Raw genomic sequence first — 17,942 nt, forward strand, 5'->3', positions numbered from 1 at the left:
GAACCCTCTCCCATCCAGCAGTAATGAGAAACCATTCTGCCACCTCACCATGCACCATATCTACAGAGGCTGAATGGGGAATTTGGACTTCTACTCCTCCCAGGTAATGAGGCATCATCCCACTTACTCCACAAGAGTGGTGTCATGGGACACTTGCTAAAACAAAAGATTTCAATAAAATTTAGAATCTCATGACACTACTCCAAAAGTCCAGATTTCTATAGAAAAGCACATAAAATTCTAAGAACAAGATAGAATATCAACTTGAATAAGGAAAGACAATCAACAGTTACCCAACTGAGGTGACATAGATATTAGAACTATGTGATTAGGATTTTAAAGCACCTGTTTTAAAAATGTCTTAGTGAACAATTGTGAGCATTCTTGAAACAAATGAAAAATAGAAAATCTCAGCAAAGAAAGTAGAAGTTTTAAAGAAATTTAAAACTTTAATAGAATAACTGAAATAAAAAACTCAGCAGCTGAGTAAAAAGGATAAAGAATCACTGAATTTGGAGATAGAATAGAAATTACCCCATCCAAAGAGCAAAGAGAAACACACTGGAGAAAAATTACAGCCTTGGGAACCTGTGGGACTATAACAAAAGATCTATTATTTGTGTTACTTTTGTTCTACAAGAGAAGAGAGTGTGCTGAAAATTATTTGAAGAAATAATAGCTGGAAATATCTCAATTTGTCCAGAGACATAGCACACAGATTCAAGAAGCTGATGAACAGGATAAACCCAAAGAAATTGACAACAATCAGAAAGTAAAGATTAGTCCAGAAAAATAAAATATTGAAAGCAATGAGAGAGAAACAACTTAACTCTAGGGTAAAAGTAACAAAAATAACAGATTTCTCATCAGAAACATTGGATGCTGAAAGACTAATAGAAATTCTTTCAAGTGCTCATTCAATCCAGGATTTTGTAGCCAGTGAAAATGTTCTTCAGGAATGAACAGAAAACCTAGACATTCTCAAATGAAGGAAATGACTAAAGAAATTTTTCACCAACACATCTACCCAGAAAGAACTGCCAAAGGAAATTTTCTAATATAGAAAATTGCAGAAGGAATTTTGTAACATGAGGAAGGAGTAAAGACAACAGAAAGAGTAAAAATAAGAGTAAACAACAGACTTGTTTCCTACTTTCAAGTTTTTTAAATTAGGTCTTAGAGTTGAAGTAAAAATTTTAACAGTGTCTGATGTGGTTCTCAATGTATGCAGAGAAATATTTCAGACAATTATAAACATAGGTTTTAGGATGTAAAGTGAGGTGAGGGTTCTGTACTTCAGTTGAGAGATAAAACTTGTACACTGTAAACTGTGATGAATAATTATATATAAAATGTTATATCAAAGGCAACCATTTAAAACACTGCAGAGATACACTCAAAAACTGTTCAGATAAATCAAAATGGAATTTTTAAAAATGTTCCATTAACCCATAGGAAATCATGAAAATTAGAGCAGAGAAACATAAAATAGGAAACAGGAAACAAAAAAATAAAATGAGAGAATTACTCTCTAATACGTCAGTAACTACATGAAATGTGAAGTGTCTAAACATTCCAGTTGAAAGAGACATTGGCAAAGTGGATTAAAAGAAAACATGGAAGTAGGACTAAAAAATAAACATTTTGACTAAAAATGTATGCAAATATTAATTAAAAAGATGGCAGGGTGCAGTATTAATATCATACAACATATTCTTTGGAGTAAGGAAAATTACCATGGACAGAGCAGGACATCATATAATGATAAAAAGGGCCCATGCAACAATAAAATACAGCAGTGTGAAAGTTGCTACACCAAATAATAGCATCACAAGACAATATATGAAGCAGAAACTAATAGAATGTAAAGAGATCTATAACTATAACTGGAGACTTCATCCTTCTGTCAGCAATAGATGAAGCAGTTAAATAGTAAACCAACAAGAATATAGCTGAACTCAATGAACTCAACACATGAACCAACAGGATGTAATTGACATTTATAGACTGTTCCACCTAATAACATCAGAATATGCATCCATTTCAAGTGCTGATGGAACATATGCCAAAATAGACTATATTGTGGGCCATAAAACAAACCTCAACAAATGTAAAATAATTGAAATCATACAGAGTGTACTCTGACCACAATGGAATCAACCTAGAAATCAGTAACAGAATGATAACAGGACATGTCCAACAATTAGAAACTAAACAAGGTATTTGTAAACAATCCAAGGGCCAAGAAAATCTCAAGGGAAAACCAAAACCAAAACAAACAAAAAATTGAATGGACTGAAAGTGAAAATGCAACATATTAACACCTGAAGGCTGTAGCCAAAGCAATGCTGGAGGGAAATTTGTGGCACTAAATGTTTGCATTAGTAGAGGAAAAGCTTCAAATTCATAATAAGCTTTCATCTCCAGAAATAAAAGCACAATAAATCCAGAGAAAAGAAAAGGAAGGAGATAATAAAGATGAAAGCAGAAATCAATGAATTGAAAGCAGGAATATATTAGAGAAAATGAAACAAAAAGCTGCTTCAAAACTAAGATAATAAAATTGACAAACTTATTGCTAGAACTGACAAAAGGAATAGAAAGTGAGAGAGAGGAGACACATATAACTACTATGAGGAATAAACCAGGGCATAAGGCTATGGACTCTGTAGATATCAAAAAGGTTATACATGTAAATGTGACAACTTAGATCAAATGGACAAATTCCTCAAATATCACAGCCTTTCACAACTCATATTAGATAATTTGAATAATCCTGTAACAAATAAGGAAACCAATGTATAATTAAAGGTTACCCCAAAATAAATCTCTAGGCCAAATGGTTTCACTGGAGAATTTTGCCAAATGTTTAAAGAGTAATTAACACCAATTTTATACAGTCTCTTTCAGAAAACAGAAGAGGAATGGACACTTCCCAATTCATTTTAGAAGCTTGCATTACCCTGGTGCTAAACCAAATACATAAGAAAAAAGAAAACTACAGACTAATATCAATCATGATCACAGACATAAAATTTCTTTGTAAAGTGTTAGCAAACAGAATATGAATAGAATTTAATACCACGACCAGCTAGAGATTCTTTTAATAATGTAAGGCTCATTCATTATCCAAAAATTAGTTCATGTACTTCATCATACTAAAAGGACAATGAACAAAAATCACATGATTTTATCTTTTTCTTTTCAGAAAAGATATCTAAATTCGATGCCTGTATGTATCTATGGACTCTAAGAAAACTAGGAATAGAGAGGAGCTTCTTTACCTGAAAAATAACATGTACAAAACAGAGTAACATCATATTTAATAGTAAAAGACTATGCTTTTCCTCTCTAATCAGGATCATGGCAAGGATGTCTTCACTTACCACTCCTGTTAGGCATAGTACAGAAAGTTCTTGCAGTAAGGCAAGAAACTAAAATAAAAGGCATATGGATAAGAGAGGAATAAATAAAACACTCCCAATTTGCAGATGGCATGTTGGTCTAAATAGAAAATCCTAGGGAATCTACAGGAAATAAAAAAAACTAAGCAGTGAATTTCACATAGAAATAATTGCATTTCTATATATGAGCAGTGAACACATGGAAATCCAAATTGGTATGTAGGTTAATGCAATTCCTATCAAAATCTCAGCAAGACTCTTTGTAGATATAGACAGATTGTTCTAAAATGTATATGGAAATGAAAAGGAAGCAGAAGAGAGAAAACAACTTTGGAAAAAAATGAAAAACGGGGAATCCCTCTACACAGTTTAAAGATTTGATGTTTTAGCTGCAGTATAAATCAAGACTTTGTAGTATTTGCAGAGAGAGGTATGTAGATTTATGAAACATAACAGAGTACAGACATAGCTCCACACAAGTACAGCCAAATTATTTTGGACAGATGTGCAAAAGGCATTCAACGGAAGAAGGTAGTCTTTTGAGTAAGTGGTGTTGGAGTATTCGGATATCCATAGGCAAAATATGAACTTCAACCTAAACTTCACACTTTGTGCAAAAAATTAACTCAACATTGATCATAAATTTAAATGCAAGCCATAAAACTATAAAACTTTGAAGAAAAAGTAGGAGAAAATCTTTGGAAAGGAGACCTTGGTGAAAAGTTCTGAGACATGACATACACAAGGAAATATTGATAAATTGGATACAAAATTTAAGAACTTTTGTTCTGTGAACGATCCTGTTAAGATGAACAGACAAGCTATATACTGGGAGAAAATATTTGCATTGTATGTCTGACAAAGTACTCGTATCTACGGTTTATAAAGAAACACCAAAACCCAATATTAAAAAACAGCCAACTCAAATGGCAAAAATACATGATGAGATTGTTCCCTAAAGGGGATTTATGGATGGCAAATAAGCACATGAAAAGATGGTCAGCATCACTAGCCATTAGGGATTTGCAAAATACGACCAAAGTGATGTATCACTATACTCCTGCTAGAGCATTAGAACAACTGAAATGGAAAATAATGACAATACAGTACTGGTGAGGATGCAAAAAAACCGGATCTCTCATACATTGCTAGTGGGAATGTAAAATGGTATCAGTCATGCTGAAAAACTGTTGGGCAATGTCTTAAACTAAACATACACTTAACTATGTGACTCATCAATAACATTCTTGGGCATTTGTCTCACAAAAAATGAAAACTTACATTCACCCAGAAACCTGCACATAAACGTTCTTAGCTTTATTCACAGTTGTCAAAAATAGAAACAACTTAAATGCCCTACAGTAGGTGACTGGATAAACAAACTAAGGCATAGCCGTACCATGGAATACTACCTGCCAATAAAAAAAAAAAAAATGAGCTGTTGATACACACAACTTGGATGAATCTCCAGGGCATTATGTTAAGTTTGAAAAAAGGCCACAGTGTGTGATTCTATTTTTATAGCATTCTTGAAATGACAACTTACAGAAATAGAGAACAAATTATTGATTGCTAGGAGTTAATGGATGTTGCAAGTGGGGAAAGTAGATAAAACTTCAAAGCGGTGGCAGGAGGGAAATTTTTGTGGATGGAATAGCTCTATATCTTAATTGGGCTGTTTCTTACTTGAATGATCCATACGACATATGTACAGGTGATCCAATGACAAAGAACTACACGTACACATTGTACTTATGTCAGTTTCCTGGTTTTGACATTGCACTATAGTTATGTAATATGTAACCATTGTCGGGAACAGAGTAGAGGGTACATGGGCTCTCTTTACTATCTTTGCAAGTTCCTGTAAATCTAATTATTTCAAATGGATAGTTAAAAAAAAGGGAGCACAACTCACTTAACTTTTCCTCAGTGCCACCTTGATTTTCTTTCACTGATACTCAAATGCTGTAAAAATACAAACTCTACATTGCAGTCAGTATTTTTTGAGAAGACATAGTGATAATAATATTCATTCAAATTTGGGTTGAGGCAGAGATTTCTAGAATAATTTGATTTAGTCCATTAACAAATTCATTACTATGATGAATGTTTGGGCCATTTATGAGACAGATGAATATGTAGAAATTACAGGCTCACTATTTAAAAATTGTTTTATGCTTTCAAAGGATCTTCTGTGCTTTCTGATTGCTTAAACTTTAAAAAGACTGAATTTTAGAGCATTACCTTTGATTTACAAATAATGTGAATCATTACTGAACATTATTATAATCTTTTTTGAGAGTCAAAATGGATGTGAGTTAAAATTTATGATAAGTGTACTGAACTTCTGATACTGTTACTAGAAATCAAGCAAAAATTAATGATAAAAGCCAACATTTACTGAGAACATCCCATGTGTTAATGTCACTGTATTGAAGTTACAACATACAGAGGTTAACATGCTCAACATAAATAAAGTCATTAGTTTTCCATAACTGAAGAAAAGCTTATGAGACATCTGTAAAGTGAGACTGTATAAATTGATTTATTGTTATATCTACAAAGTATTGGTGCTGGGATTCTGAACCATGGCCTTCTGATTCTAGATTTTGTTCTCTTAATTACTCTGCAATATTACCTCCTTAAGAATACTATTTTAAGAATCCTGTCTAGAAGATTTTTTTTTTAAATTTCAAACTCCAAGTCATTGCTTCTTATGTTTGGAATAATTGGGATGGCTACTCAGTTTGTATGATGATTTGTAGATCTTTTGAATATTGCCACAGTTTGTTGTTAGTGCAAGTTTGTGTCTTTCATTCCCCTATTTATTCATTTCATCCCACTTTGTACCATTCATTCGGTTTCTTACTGGTCTGGGGTCAGGGAAAGAAGCCACGTGTGACATGACAGTCATGGCCACTGAGGAGGCAAATGTAGGTTTGGGAACAGTACAGATTCTCCTTTTGCCTGAGACTAAGTAAGGTTAGTGAGGAATGAGACAGTGAAGTTTTCATCAAAAAGGATGAAGGAATCTATATTATTTTACATTTTGCAAACTGAAGATACAACCAACAAGTTTTGAAAGTCACAGCAAACTCATTTTTCCTACAGTGTGAGATTGTAAAGTGATTAGCCTGGTTGATTCTAGAATATTTAATATATGGTTTCCTTGTACCCTCCTGTAAGTAAAACAACTGACCTCTAGCATAATTGAAAAAACTGTTATGAGGAGTCAATATAAAATGAAACCATAATAAATCATATGTTGTGTCAAAGGCAGAAATGTAGATGTACACTGAGCAGAGGCTGCTATTTCAGAATTGAGTGATCACGGTATCCATCTGCTTTATTTCATAGCTGATATATTTAGATGAGTAAATGGAATCATTGAAGGTCCTCAGGCAGATAGAATCCCATTATCAGTGAAATAGGATTTTTGAGCACGCATTTATTCAAAGAATTTCCGTCTTCCATTTTTCCCACTGTTGCAGTATAACTTGAATACCATAGATAACTTTCATCTTTTTATGGCATTTTATTAAATACCATAGTATTAAAGTTGCTGTATATATGTGATACATATTCTTTTCCTAAAAACACAGATAAATTACTGCCTTTTTCTGGCACATTCAGTGACTTCACTCCTGGAGCATTTAGGTGTACTTCTGAGGTGCCCCTTGAATTTTTTTTTCAATTTGTTCATAGCGCTTTTTACTCCTATTTTCAAAATTGATTTACCCAGCATCACCTGAGTGTAGTGAGGTGCTGTTTGTGATTTTTCCAAGAACAGGTAAGTGAATTCCCATTTGGATGTGAGTTCAGGTCATTTCTGCGGGCCGCTCCCTCTGCACAGCACCCCACTATGCCTGCCTCTAGTGACTGCTGAGCAGTGGTGGGGTGTGATCTCAGGAACATGTGTGGTGGTGTGCAGTCTATCTGGGACCACGAGGATTGAAAACTCACATAGACCAAGGGAGGCATCCCTGTTGCTTTAATTACAGGTGGTTTGTGTGTATTTATATCCATGTATGGGTTTTTCTCAGGTTATAAGTACAAATCCTTAAGAATGCTGGTGGTGCACTCTCTAAGGTATTCACTTTAATAATTTCAAGCCAAGTGAAAAAGGCCTAAAATAGCTTATTAATTCTGCCCCTGCTTTGTGGTCCTGTTCAAGATTCAGCATCATTAAAAAAGCAGTGCTCCTCATTATTTCTTTGTAATGTAGTAGTTCTTACTATTTCTTCCATCTCAGATGTTTCTTATGATTTGATAAAGCTACCTCCAAAATTCTTACTTTCTCTCAAGCTCTCTTCACAACATACACACACACACACACACACACACACACACACACACACACACACACAAATAAATGCATGAACACACAAATGCACATGAGTACACATATACATACACACAGTTTTGCACTCAATTTCAGGTGTTTCATAGCTCTTCTGAATTGCAGATTTAGCTTTTGTGTGTAGAGAACCTAGAGTTTTTGTTGTTGAAAGTTACGTGCTCCCCATTTGCATTATTATTAACAGCATTATATCTTCCCCATGGTGCTATTAGCAGAGCCCGAGCAGCAGAGAGACCAGCTTTCTCATCAGCAAAGAACCAGCGGTAAGCAGCAATCAGTACTATACCTTCTTGCATGGACACAAATGGGGTGTCTTTTTGTTGTTAGCAATGGTGATGCTGTTTCCCAGGTCACAGTTATTTTTCAGGTCCTCAACATGATATTTGACAATTTCTTACTCTGGAAAGAACCATTTCTAATGGGAAAAAATAGCATCAGATGTGTTGATGAGAATGACACAAAGCATCACACTTTACTGCAGTTTAATTTCTCAGTTTTACAAAAGGAGAGGAAGGATCTGAGAAGTTCAGTGACTTGACTAAAATTACCCATATGGTAAAGGGGCAGATCCTAAACTGAATTCAAATTGCTGAGGCCTAGTTCAGTGTTCCTTCTCCATGTACATTATTCTTTTTACTGGTAAGTACATGCCTAGAAATAATCATGAAGTACAGTTTATTTAAAAATCAAATATGAGCATTGATTAAGACTTTAGTGAAGGGATTCAAATGTTTTCATTAACTGCTTAGTAAATAAAAGATGCTGTTTAGGAAGATGAAGAAACGAAGTTATTTTCTTAACACTGACAATTTTAACGCAGATGATGTTTTGCTTTTCACTAACATACTAATCTTTAGTATTCCAGCATGACAGTTGTGAGGTTTATGAAATTATATAATTGAGATTTGTTTTCTTTCTTTATTTCTATTTTTTGATCATGTAAAACATTTACATAATTCCAGAGTTGGAAACCATAGATCAAATAAGGTTTAGAGGAGACTAAACCTTTTGTTGTTTTGGTGTCATCCTTTGAGAAAAATAATGGAACAATAATGTATTTGAAAAATGTACAGAGATATGTGACCTGGGAGCACACTGCTAGAATAGTTCCTAAATCCTAGAAGGGCTGATTCAAGGAAAAAGTCCTGAAGCTTAGCCCTATTAACTTGAAATTAAATCTAACTCATTGAAACTGTGAAGTAAAGTATTTTCAGATAAAACTTCTTTTCTTATTATTAAAATTTTCTGAGGTAACCATTTTTATTTGATTTATCCTTCCAAAGTGTTTTTTAATTTTATGTATGTGTGCGTGCGTGTGTGTATATACATATGTAAGTATAGTTGTATTCCTCCTAACTTCTTACACTAATAGCAGCATATCTCATATACTGGTCTGTTTTTGGTTTTCTCTTTAAAACATGTCCTGGTTTCAATCTGTATTGTGTATAGATTCCATTCTCACTCATTTGTATGCTGCATAATAATACATTGTGGGGGTTTAGCATAGTGTATCTATCCAATCCCTTTATTGATGTGGATTTAAGGTCTTTTTAATCTTTTGCTATTACAAATACACTAAATATCCTTGGGGATAAGTCTTATATTATGGCCAGTATGGCTTTCTAAATAGGATTTCTGTGTCAAAAAATAGAGACATGTGTAATTTTGCCATTCGTCTCCAAATTCCCTCAATTTTGCATTTGTAATGAATGTGTGAGAGTGCCTGTTTCCCCACAGCCTCGTTGACGGTGTGTTGTCATGAGTTTAGATTTTTGCCTCTGACAGTGAGATAGATAGTGGGTACAGGGAATTTTTTCATTTAGCTCTATATTTTAGTGTAGTTTAATATCCACTTCTCACAACATGAGTGACGTATTCATCTTTTTCTATAATGATGGTCATTTTAATTCATCTTGATGAACCACTGTGTTCACATATCTTGTCTATTTTACCATGAGGGTATTAGGTTTTTCTTTCCCTTTTTGATTTTTTTTGGAACTCTTTACCTCTTCTTATCCATTTCCCTATAATGTAAGTTGCAAATAATTTTGTAATTATGTCATATACATCAATTGTTGTTTTAAGCTCCAAATGATTTTCAAAGTGATTTATGATATTTCATTCCTTATAATGCCATTACTGTTGGTTAAACAGTTAAATTAAAATTAATCAGTTTCTATTTTAAATAAACTTTTTATTTTGGTATAGTTTTAGAATTACAAATTTATTATGAATATAATAGTACATAAAATTCTTTATGCCCCACAACCATTTTCCCATTATTAGCATCTTGCGTTAGTATGCTACACTGGCTACAATGAACCAGTATTTGTATTATTATTTACTAAAGCCCATACTTTATTCATTTCTTTAGTTTTTCCCAAATGTCCTTTTCAAGTCTGTGATCCCATAGAGGATACCATATTATGTTTAGTAGTCATGTCTCCTCAGGCTACTGTTAGTAATTTATGAAGAATTTTAGTTGCTCTATATCCTCACCAGCACTTGATATTTTCATTTTTTTAATTTTAGTAATCTAATTGATGGTAGTGGTATCTCATGACTGCAGTTCTCATTTCCCGGATGAATAATGATGTTATACACCTTCTCATGGGCTCATTAGCCATTCATGTATCTTTTGTGAACTATTTATTCAAATCTTTCGTGAACTTAAAACAGGTTGATTATCTTCTTAATGACTTATATGACTTGTTTATATATTCTGAATGCAAGATCTTCGTCAACTGTATTTACTGTGAATATTTTCTCCCAACCTGTGACTTTCTTTTCATTTATATAACAATAAATTTATAGAAAAACAAATTTTGAAAGTTTCAAACTTCCCATCCTTTTTATTTTATGATACATGTGTCAGTATATCCAGATTGGGTCATATAACTGGGGTTTCTCCAAATTAACTTCTGTTTCCTAAATTGAAACTGAACATAGAGATTATTAAAACTCAACAGAAGCTCAGCAATTGTTTATGATTTGGACAGAATTATATTTTTCAGGAAGGAGTACTTTATTGATAACATTTAGAATTTGCTGAAAACTGACTTTTTATTGGTTTTATTGTTTTATTTTGCTTGTACCCAGGGTGCATTACTCTTACCACCCAGGCTTTGGTATACCAAGATGGTTATATGTCCTCATTGCCATTTGCTGGTAGTTAAGATCTACCTGATCACATTATTAAACATACAGAGAGTGCACCGAGTCTGCCACAAAGAAATCAAGATACACTAGCTACTATTTAATTGCTGTGGTTATGTTTAAGTTTAGGACTTGTGTGGGGTCCACTCAGTATGTGGGTTTTGAAGTTTGTAGATTAGAGTATCTACTTCCTTATCACTGAGGGTTAATGTAGTCTTCAGTACTAAATCTAAGTCTTGAGAGCAATCACATTTTTTTGCTTAGAAATTCAGAGCATTGAATGGGTTGTGGTATAACTCCATGAATTACACTGATTTCCATTCTCTTAGAATATAGAGTCTGGAAATATTTATGATACTGAATTTTATCCCCACCTAATCTCTCACTAATGATCTGGTAGCTGAGACTGGAAATGGACTCAGTAACCTTTGAAGTTCTGCCTCCTTATACTGCACTAAATAGTTCCTGTGCCGGGCAATGGCTGGCCTGCTGAAGACACTGCAGAATGGCCAAGGAAGAGTTTGAGAAAAAAGCAATACATAAGGGAAGAATACAGAGGAGTGATCAGAGTTATGTGTAATGAGAGAAAGAGACTATTGACAACTTCTACTGTACAGCACCAATAATACAGGTTTTCTACTGTATTCCTAGAGGAGACTCTAAAATATATTTTTGTAAATAAACTAGATTAAATTTAATGAATAGAAATTACACAAAGTTGTGGTTGTAAAAAGTATAATATATGAAAATGTATTTTAATATTGTGGTATTATGAGAAATGTCTTAAATATAACCACTTGCTATACTAAAAAATTCAGTGCTTAGACAACATCAGAAATAAATCACCACCAAGTACTCATTGAGGTAGCAAGGAAATAGGAATTATTTTAAAAATATTAAATTTTGACTTAGTCCATAGGCACACACCTGATCATCTACATTTGCCCTCTTACAGCACTAAACTATGTTTTCTACCTTTATCTTGCATCTACCTACCACTTCAGCATTTTATTAAAAATAAAAATAATAATAATAATAAAGGGAGAAATGTGGGATCCACATATAAATCAAGTATAAAAATCAAATGAATATTCATATTTGACCTGATTGTTTATAGTTCATATTGCGTGATCAAAACCGAATGTTTCTGTGATGAATGCCCTTGTACTGTTCACCATGTAAGAATTTATTCACTATGTAAGAATTCGTTCACCATGTAAGAACTTGTTCGTTATGCTTCAGAAGATTGGAGACTGACGAGAATTAGGCTTGAGATGGATTAATGATTGTACATTGAGCATTGACCCCCCTATACTGAATTTTATTGTTGTTAACAACCATTTGATCAATTAATATGAGAGATGCCCTCTCAAAAAAAAAATATCTAACAGCAAAAAAAATATATATATATATTAAATTTTAAAAGTATTAAAATGATTTTTAAGAGGTTTAAAAAAACTTTTTTCAGTGTTAACCATTTTTTATAAAAAGTGAGCATATTCAACACATGATGTAAATAAGTAATAAAGTTACTAATTCTAAAACTTTGGTGAATAGAATGTTAATTTTATCCTTTAGTAACAAAGTCCTTTGGTGATCTTCATTTAATGTATTTAAAATCAGGTTTAAAAAATATTGACCATTGAGTAAATACTTTTTCAGGATCAACTGCTAGTATTGATCCCATTGGTTTTTATATCATGAATATACTGTGTGTATTGAAAAAGCTGCAAACTAACTTGATATTAAATGTATTTACCTCAGAAGGCTTTTTACCAGTCACCTAGGTAACCTTTTATACCCTGCACTTTCTGCATCTCTGGAATGTGGTGGTGCTTAGTTAACCTGTGACCCCAGGGCCAGCTTATCCTTCATGCACAGTAGGCACCATGCCTCCTAGGGTCCATGATACTTTTTGGAGGCCACGTAAATGTTTTAATTTTAATTTATCTTAAAATCAGAATAAAATAACAACAAAAGAACATGGCAGTATTTATTTTTGTTTAAATAAAAAAATGTAATGGAGGCAGGAGCCCACAAAAGGCAAGGGCCATGAAAGTCACCATGTGGCCCTGCATGACTCCTTACTGTATGACTCTTTTATTTCCCTTAATTCTGTATGAATTTAGGGAAAACATCTTAGAAAAACAGTAACTTGTGAATTTCATGAAAGATCCGAAGGTAATCAAAGTGCTTGGAGTGGAAAATCTCAGCTCAAAAGAAGGATATAGTTTAAAATATGCTTTATATAATGACCAACTCCCATCTTGATCCGTTGTGTTTTTGCATCTGTACAGAGTATGCTCATTTGTTTACAGAACAGGGATTTTCACTCCAATGGCCACCAGTTGCTTAGGTCTCTTTAGCCTATTCCAAGAAAACAACAGTTTAAGCAAAACTTTTCATGACAAGAACTGAAACTCTTTATTGACAATTTTGTGAGGTTGTTTATCATTGCATTATACTATAACATCCACATAATAGTTGCCTTTTGTGCTGTAAGACTGGTTCTCTTTAAAATATCATTGATGATGCCAGGTGTTTTAAAAAATAATGGTCATGATAACCAAAGACTGAAGACTGCTCATCAGTTAAATAAGAGAATGACTTTTCCTTCTTTCCCCCATTATTTTGGGAGGTTGTGAAATATCTTACGATATTGGGTGAACTTCCCACACCATACTTAGTCTCAGTACAATTGTAGTAGCTTTGCTTCCTTTGCCTGACATACACAGGCATACATAGCAGAGTACCTGTTTCACTTTACATTTCCATGATTCCAGGTTTTCCTTCATTATTTATTTCCCCCTCTCCTTCCTTAAATTAGTCACACAGTTATGTATTATTTAAAATCACTGTGTAAAGGGCTTAGGGATATTTATTTTGAAGTTCCTTTTTTTCTTTCCTTTATGCTTTATTGCTTTTTTTTCCTATTTTTCTTATATTAACTTCTCCCACCCTCCAACTTTAAACACCACACACACACACACACACACACATTCATATTCACATGCATGATCGCACTGAAAGTTTGTTTGCATGTCTGTTTTGGGGTAATCTTATCTTTCATCCTGGGCAGGATTTGCTAACTCTGTATTGATTGTTTCACAGCCTGCAAAGCGATTCAATTTGTTCCTGAGGCGGCGTCTTATGGTAAAACCAGTGCTGAATGATGCTGCTTATGCTCTAGATGACTGCAGTAATAGCCTGAATCATTGTTATTTCAGTGAATACTACTGATTTGGGGCACTGCCACTGAATAGTCCTGAGACAATTGAGGTTTTAGAATGGTGATTCTTAACCTTTTTTTAATTTTACTAAAGATATGGTCCCTTTTCCTAAAAAATGTATTGTGTGTATATATACATACATATGTACACATCCACATGTATATTACATGCACACATACACAATTTACATACAGTTTCTGAGATTTATGAACCCTTATCAGGAATCCAGGTCTATAAACCTCAGAAAAACAACCTAATTCAAAGAAAAGCCACTCAGATGTGTGCCTAATCATAAGTAGTCATTTCTAAGAAAAAAATCAAATATAAACACATGCATTGTAAAGTATGATCTTAATGTCATGTCTTGAGCAAAGCTAAAGAATGATGTGTTTTAATAGTATTAACTTATTTGTAGCAAAATTATCAGATTTTTCTGTCCCAGTTGGGGCTCAACCAGTTTTTGTTAACAATCCTGAGACAGTACCTCATGGTGATTTACAAGGCTACCCATGATTTCTCACTATGTTAAATATTTTTGAAGCTAGGGCATTACATAATGATGTAAATCTGAAGATTCCTAGGTAGCCTTGGCTTTCAGAGAAGGCAAGTATATATACCCATTTTGACTGAACAGTCCGAAAAATAATTGGAGTCACTATTCTTTTAGCTACTTTGTTTATTCCCTAATAGTCAAACACTCTTAGTGTGATTTTTGCTGACTTCTTTGTGCACATCTTCTGTCACCAGAACTTCTTTGTGGACCTAGATGTAGCTTCTGCAAACAATAAGAACGTGGCTGTCACAAACTTATAGCAAAAGGATTATTGGCTGCTTTCCCTCTTCTTTTTTATTTTGATCATATTTAGTCTAATTGGTTTGTTTTTTTTCTGCTCCAGTTGGTATCCATAAGTTTTGGTGAATCTCATAAGATATACTAGTACTATGATGATTTACAAGACCTCAGATAATATTTTTGTTTTGTTTACTTTTCCCTTTTTTTTTAGTGATTTACAATCAAGGTATAGTTTGAGTTTTCTCAGGTCCTTTTACTTTTTTTTAGGAAAGGGGAGATGATTATGTGTCCTTGTTGGAGTACAGAGAACTCAGACATAACATTTGACTTACTGTATTTTGATATTTAACCTTTAAATTTCCTGTTTTTACTTGTTCATTTTTCCACTCATTTCCTTCTGTGCACTGAAAGCTAGTTCTTTCAGAGACATAGCTGTACATTCATATAGATAAAATGCAATTACTCTGTTCATAGATGACAGATCAAATGAGATTTTTGTCTTATTGCATGACGATCTACATCTATTCCTTTTTATGGGTGATGCTGCCTGGCCTGTCTTGGCAGAATCAAACAACATAGAACACAATAAAAGAAAGTCATAAACTAATATAGATACCAGTTATGAACATTAAAAACACCCAATCCCCCACTGACACATTAGCTGAAGCAATTGAAAAGTTGTCTATATTAAAACTTGGCATCGTAGAGTTAGAGAGCTCCCTGCCATCCCATACAACCTGTTTGCATCATTCCAAGTATTCATATGTGGGCTATTCCAAGTATTCCATTACATATAAACTCTGAAGAAGACCAAATCAGTGAAACATAAAATATCTTCTTTCTGAACCTGTTTAGTGTTTTTGCACTTTTGAAAGGGAAGGAATTAATGAATTATTCAACATGTGAAAGTTGGGTTTGTAAGTTTGACTTACAAATAATGAGAATTGAATACACAAATTTAGAGGATTGATTTTGGCTCACTTAGGGTAGTAATCTTGAAGGAGGTTTGCATGAGAGTTTATTTGAAGTGAAACTAGCTGGCAAGCTATCTGCTTTCTAATTTTTAACTGCATCTTGATTTATTTTAACTTACAAAATTGAATTAGAAAGTGGTGATTTAGTGAAAACATAATATAAGTATTATTACAAGTTTATTTTCTTGCAGTAAGAATCATTCATTGGTTTATAATTAATTATACCCCAGAGTAGTAGTGGCCATGAATTATTTGTTGGACTAATTGGTATGTTGTTTAATGTTGGTAACAGTCTCTCTCTGGTTATGCATTCTGGGATCAATGTGTACATATATTCATTTTACATTTTGGTACAATTGCAGCATTTTGTCATGTATGCATGTAGTTGATATGCTTAGCTTTGTCTTGAGTCTTTATTGTTAGTAAACATCTCCTTTATGGAACTTCACTTACTAAAACAAGCTTAATTTCCCATTGATGAAAATGCTGCTTATCTGTCCTCACCTGCCATTTCAGGACTGAAAAAAATAAGTGGCCAAATTTTAGCTAATTCCTTTCATGTGTTTACCATTTGGAAATAAAACTGTAACTTGAAGTTGTGTCGTTTGTGTCTCTTGCAGTTTGAAAAAGACAGACAAAGCAAAGATTCAATCTTCTTTCGAGATGGGACTAGGCAGATTGATTTTGTGCTTTCCTACGTGGATGACATGAAGAAAGAAACAGACATAAAGGCGGTAAGTACTTACGGGAGAGCAGTGGGAAAAACAGAAGAAGCAGGGCTTTTCCCATTGAATTACGCTGTAGAAGTCAGAGGCCTCTGAAGTGTTACTTAAAGCTGAAACTGAGTGAAAAGACTAAAATAGGCACCCTAACAATACATACATGTGCAAAGTCTATTTTTTGAACATTTTGGACACTTAACTTCTTTTTAACTTTTTCCAAGTGATGTTAAATATTTTTATACAGCTCACCTTCAGTATTAGATGTGACCACCAAAATTTGAGATGTATTACTGAATATAATATTTACCTTTCATGTGCAATTTTTATTTTGAAAATGTCTGGCTAATCCATTCTATCTGAAATAGCCTTCCTGTTATGATCTAGTCCTTATCCCTATTTTCTTTTCATTGTAACACATCACTCACTGAGCTTTTTAACTCATCTAACACCATAAATTCAGTTCGTGAGACCCAGTGCTCTATCTTGCTCATTGCTCTGTACCCAAATGCATGTAACAGCGCTTGGAGCTTAATGGATGCTCAATAAATACAGGATCTTTGAAATAATTAAATAATATATTAATCTATATGCATAAGCATATATACACATTTATGAACATAACTTACATAGGAAATGGTCATAGAAAATAAAAATATAAATTTATAGAAACTATCCCCATAAGACCCTGTACATACCCATTTATGTCCCTTTCTTCCACCCTTTCCCTGAAAACCCTTCTACCCAGACCTCTGAAACTCATTATCATCATTTCCATGTCTTCTCTGAATGTCCCCTTCAAGCCTGGCTCTTCATTGAGGTCTCTTTCCTTCTCCAACAGTTCTCTCTAATGGTGGTGGTTTTTCCTTTTAGATCCTTTTCTGGAGATGGGTCAATGTCTGCCCTCCTTGGAGCTTATGGTTGATTATAGTCCCTGCTCCTTCCCTTATGCCCCAGATTTCTGAGCTTTAAAATCTCATCAGATTTATCACCACACTCCATCATTATCATTAATCAGTCCCTGGGTCTTCCCTTTTATTTCTCAGTAGTTTTAGTGCCTGGTTCACTATCATTCTCTCCAAATACCCCTTCTTAAATTACTGATAATCTCAATGCATACATAGATGATTATTTTGGCATCCTAGCCTCTCTGTTCCTTAAACTACTTTTTTCAATTATCTTAGTCTCTAACTCAGCCATTCATTCCTTTAGAACTTGTCATTTCTAATAACTACAAATATTAATACCATTCCAGGCACCCAACTCTCTGACCAAGCCCTCAAGTCTTTTGACCAATACCCTTCTT

The 17,942-nt window shown here is 33.7% G+C and overlaps 1 protein-coding gene across 5 annotated transcripts in view; it reads left to right on the forward strand.

The window, feature by feature from the left end:
* ANO5 (anoctamin 5) overlaps positions 1-17,942 on the forward strand; it is a 96,024-nt gene that overhangs the window by 26,678 nt on the left and 51,404 nt on the right. The window contains exons 3-5 of one of the 5 annotated variants that reach the window (XM_073216325.1): positions 7,977-8,027; positions 14,032-14,073; positions 16,538-16,651. In XM_073216325.1, the coding sequence (XP_073072426.1) occupies positions 7,977-8,027; positions 14,032-14,073; positions 16,538-16,651 (207 nt within the window). The remainder of the gene's footprint in view (positions 1-7,976; positions 8,028-14,031; positions 14,074-16,537; positions 16,652-17,942) is intronic. The other 4 variants (XM_073216326.1, XM_073216327.1, XM_073216328.1 and 1 more) reach the window with 4 other exon arrangements.

The sequence above is a fragment of the Manis javanica genome, chromosome 11 (assembly GCF_040802235.1).
Source record: "Manis javanica isolate MJ-LG chromosome 11, MJ_LKY, whole genome shotgun sequence".
Lineage (NCBI taxonomy): Eukaryota > Metazoa > Chordata > Mammalia > Pholidota > Manidae > Manis > Manis javanica.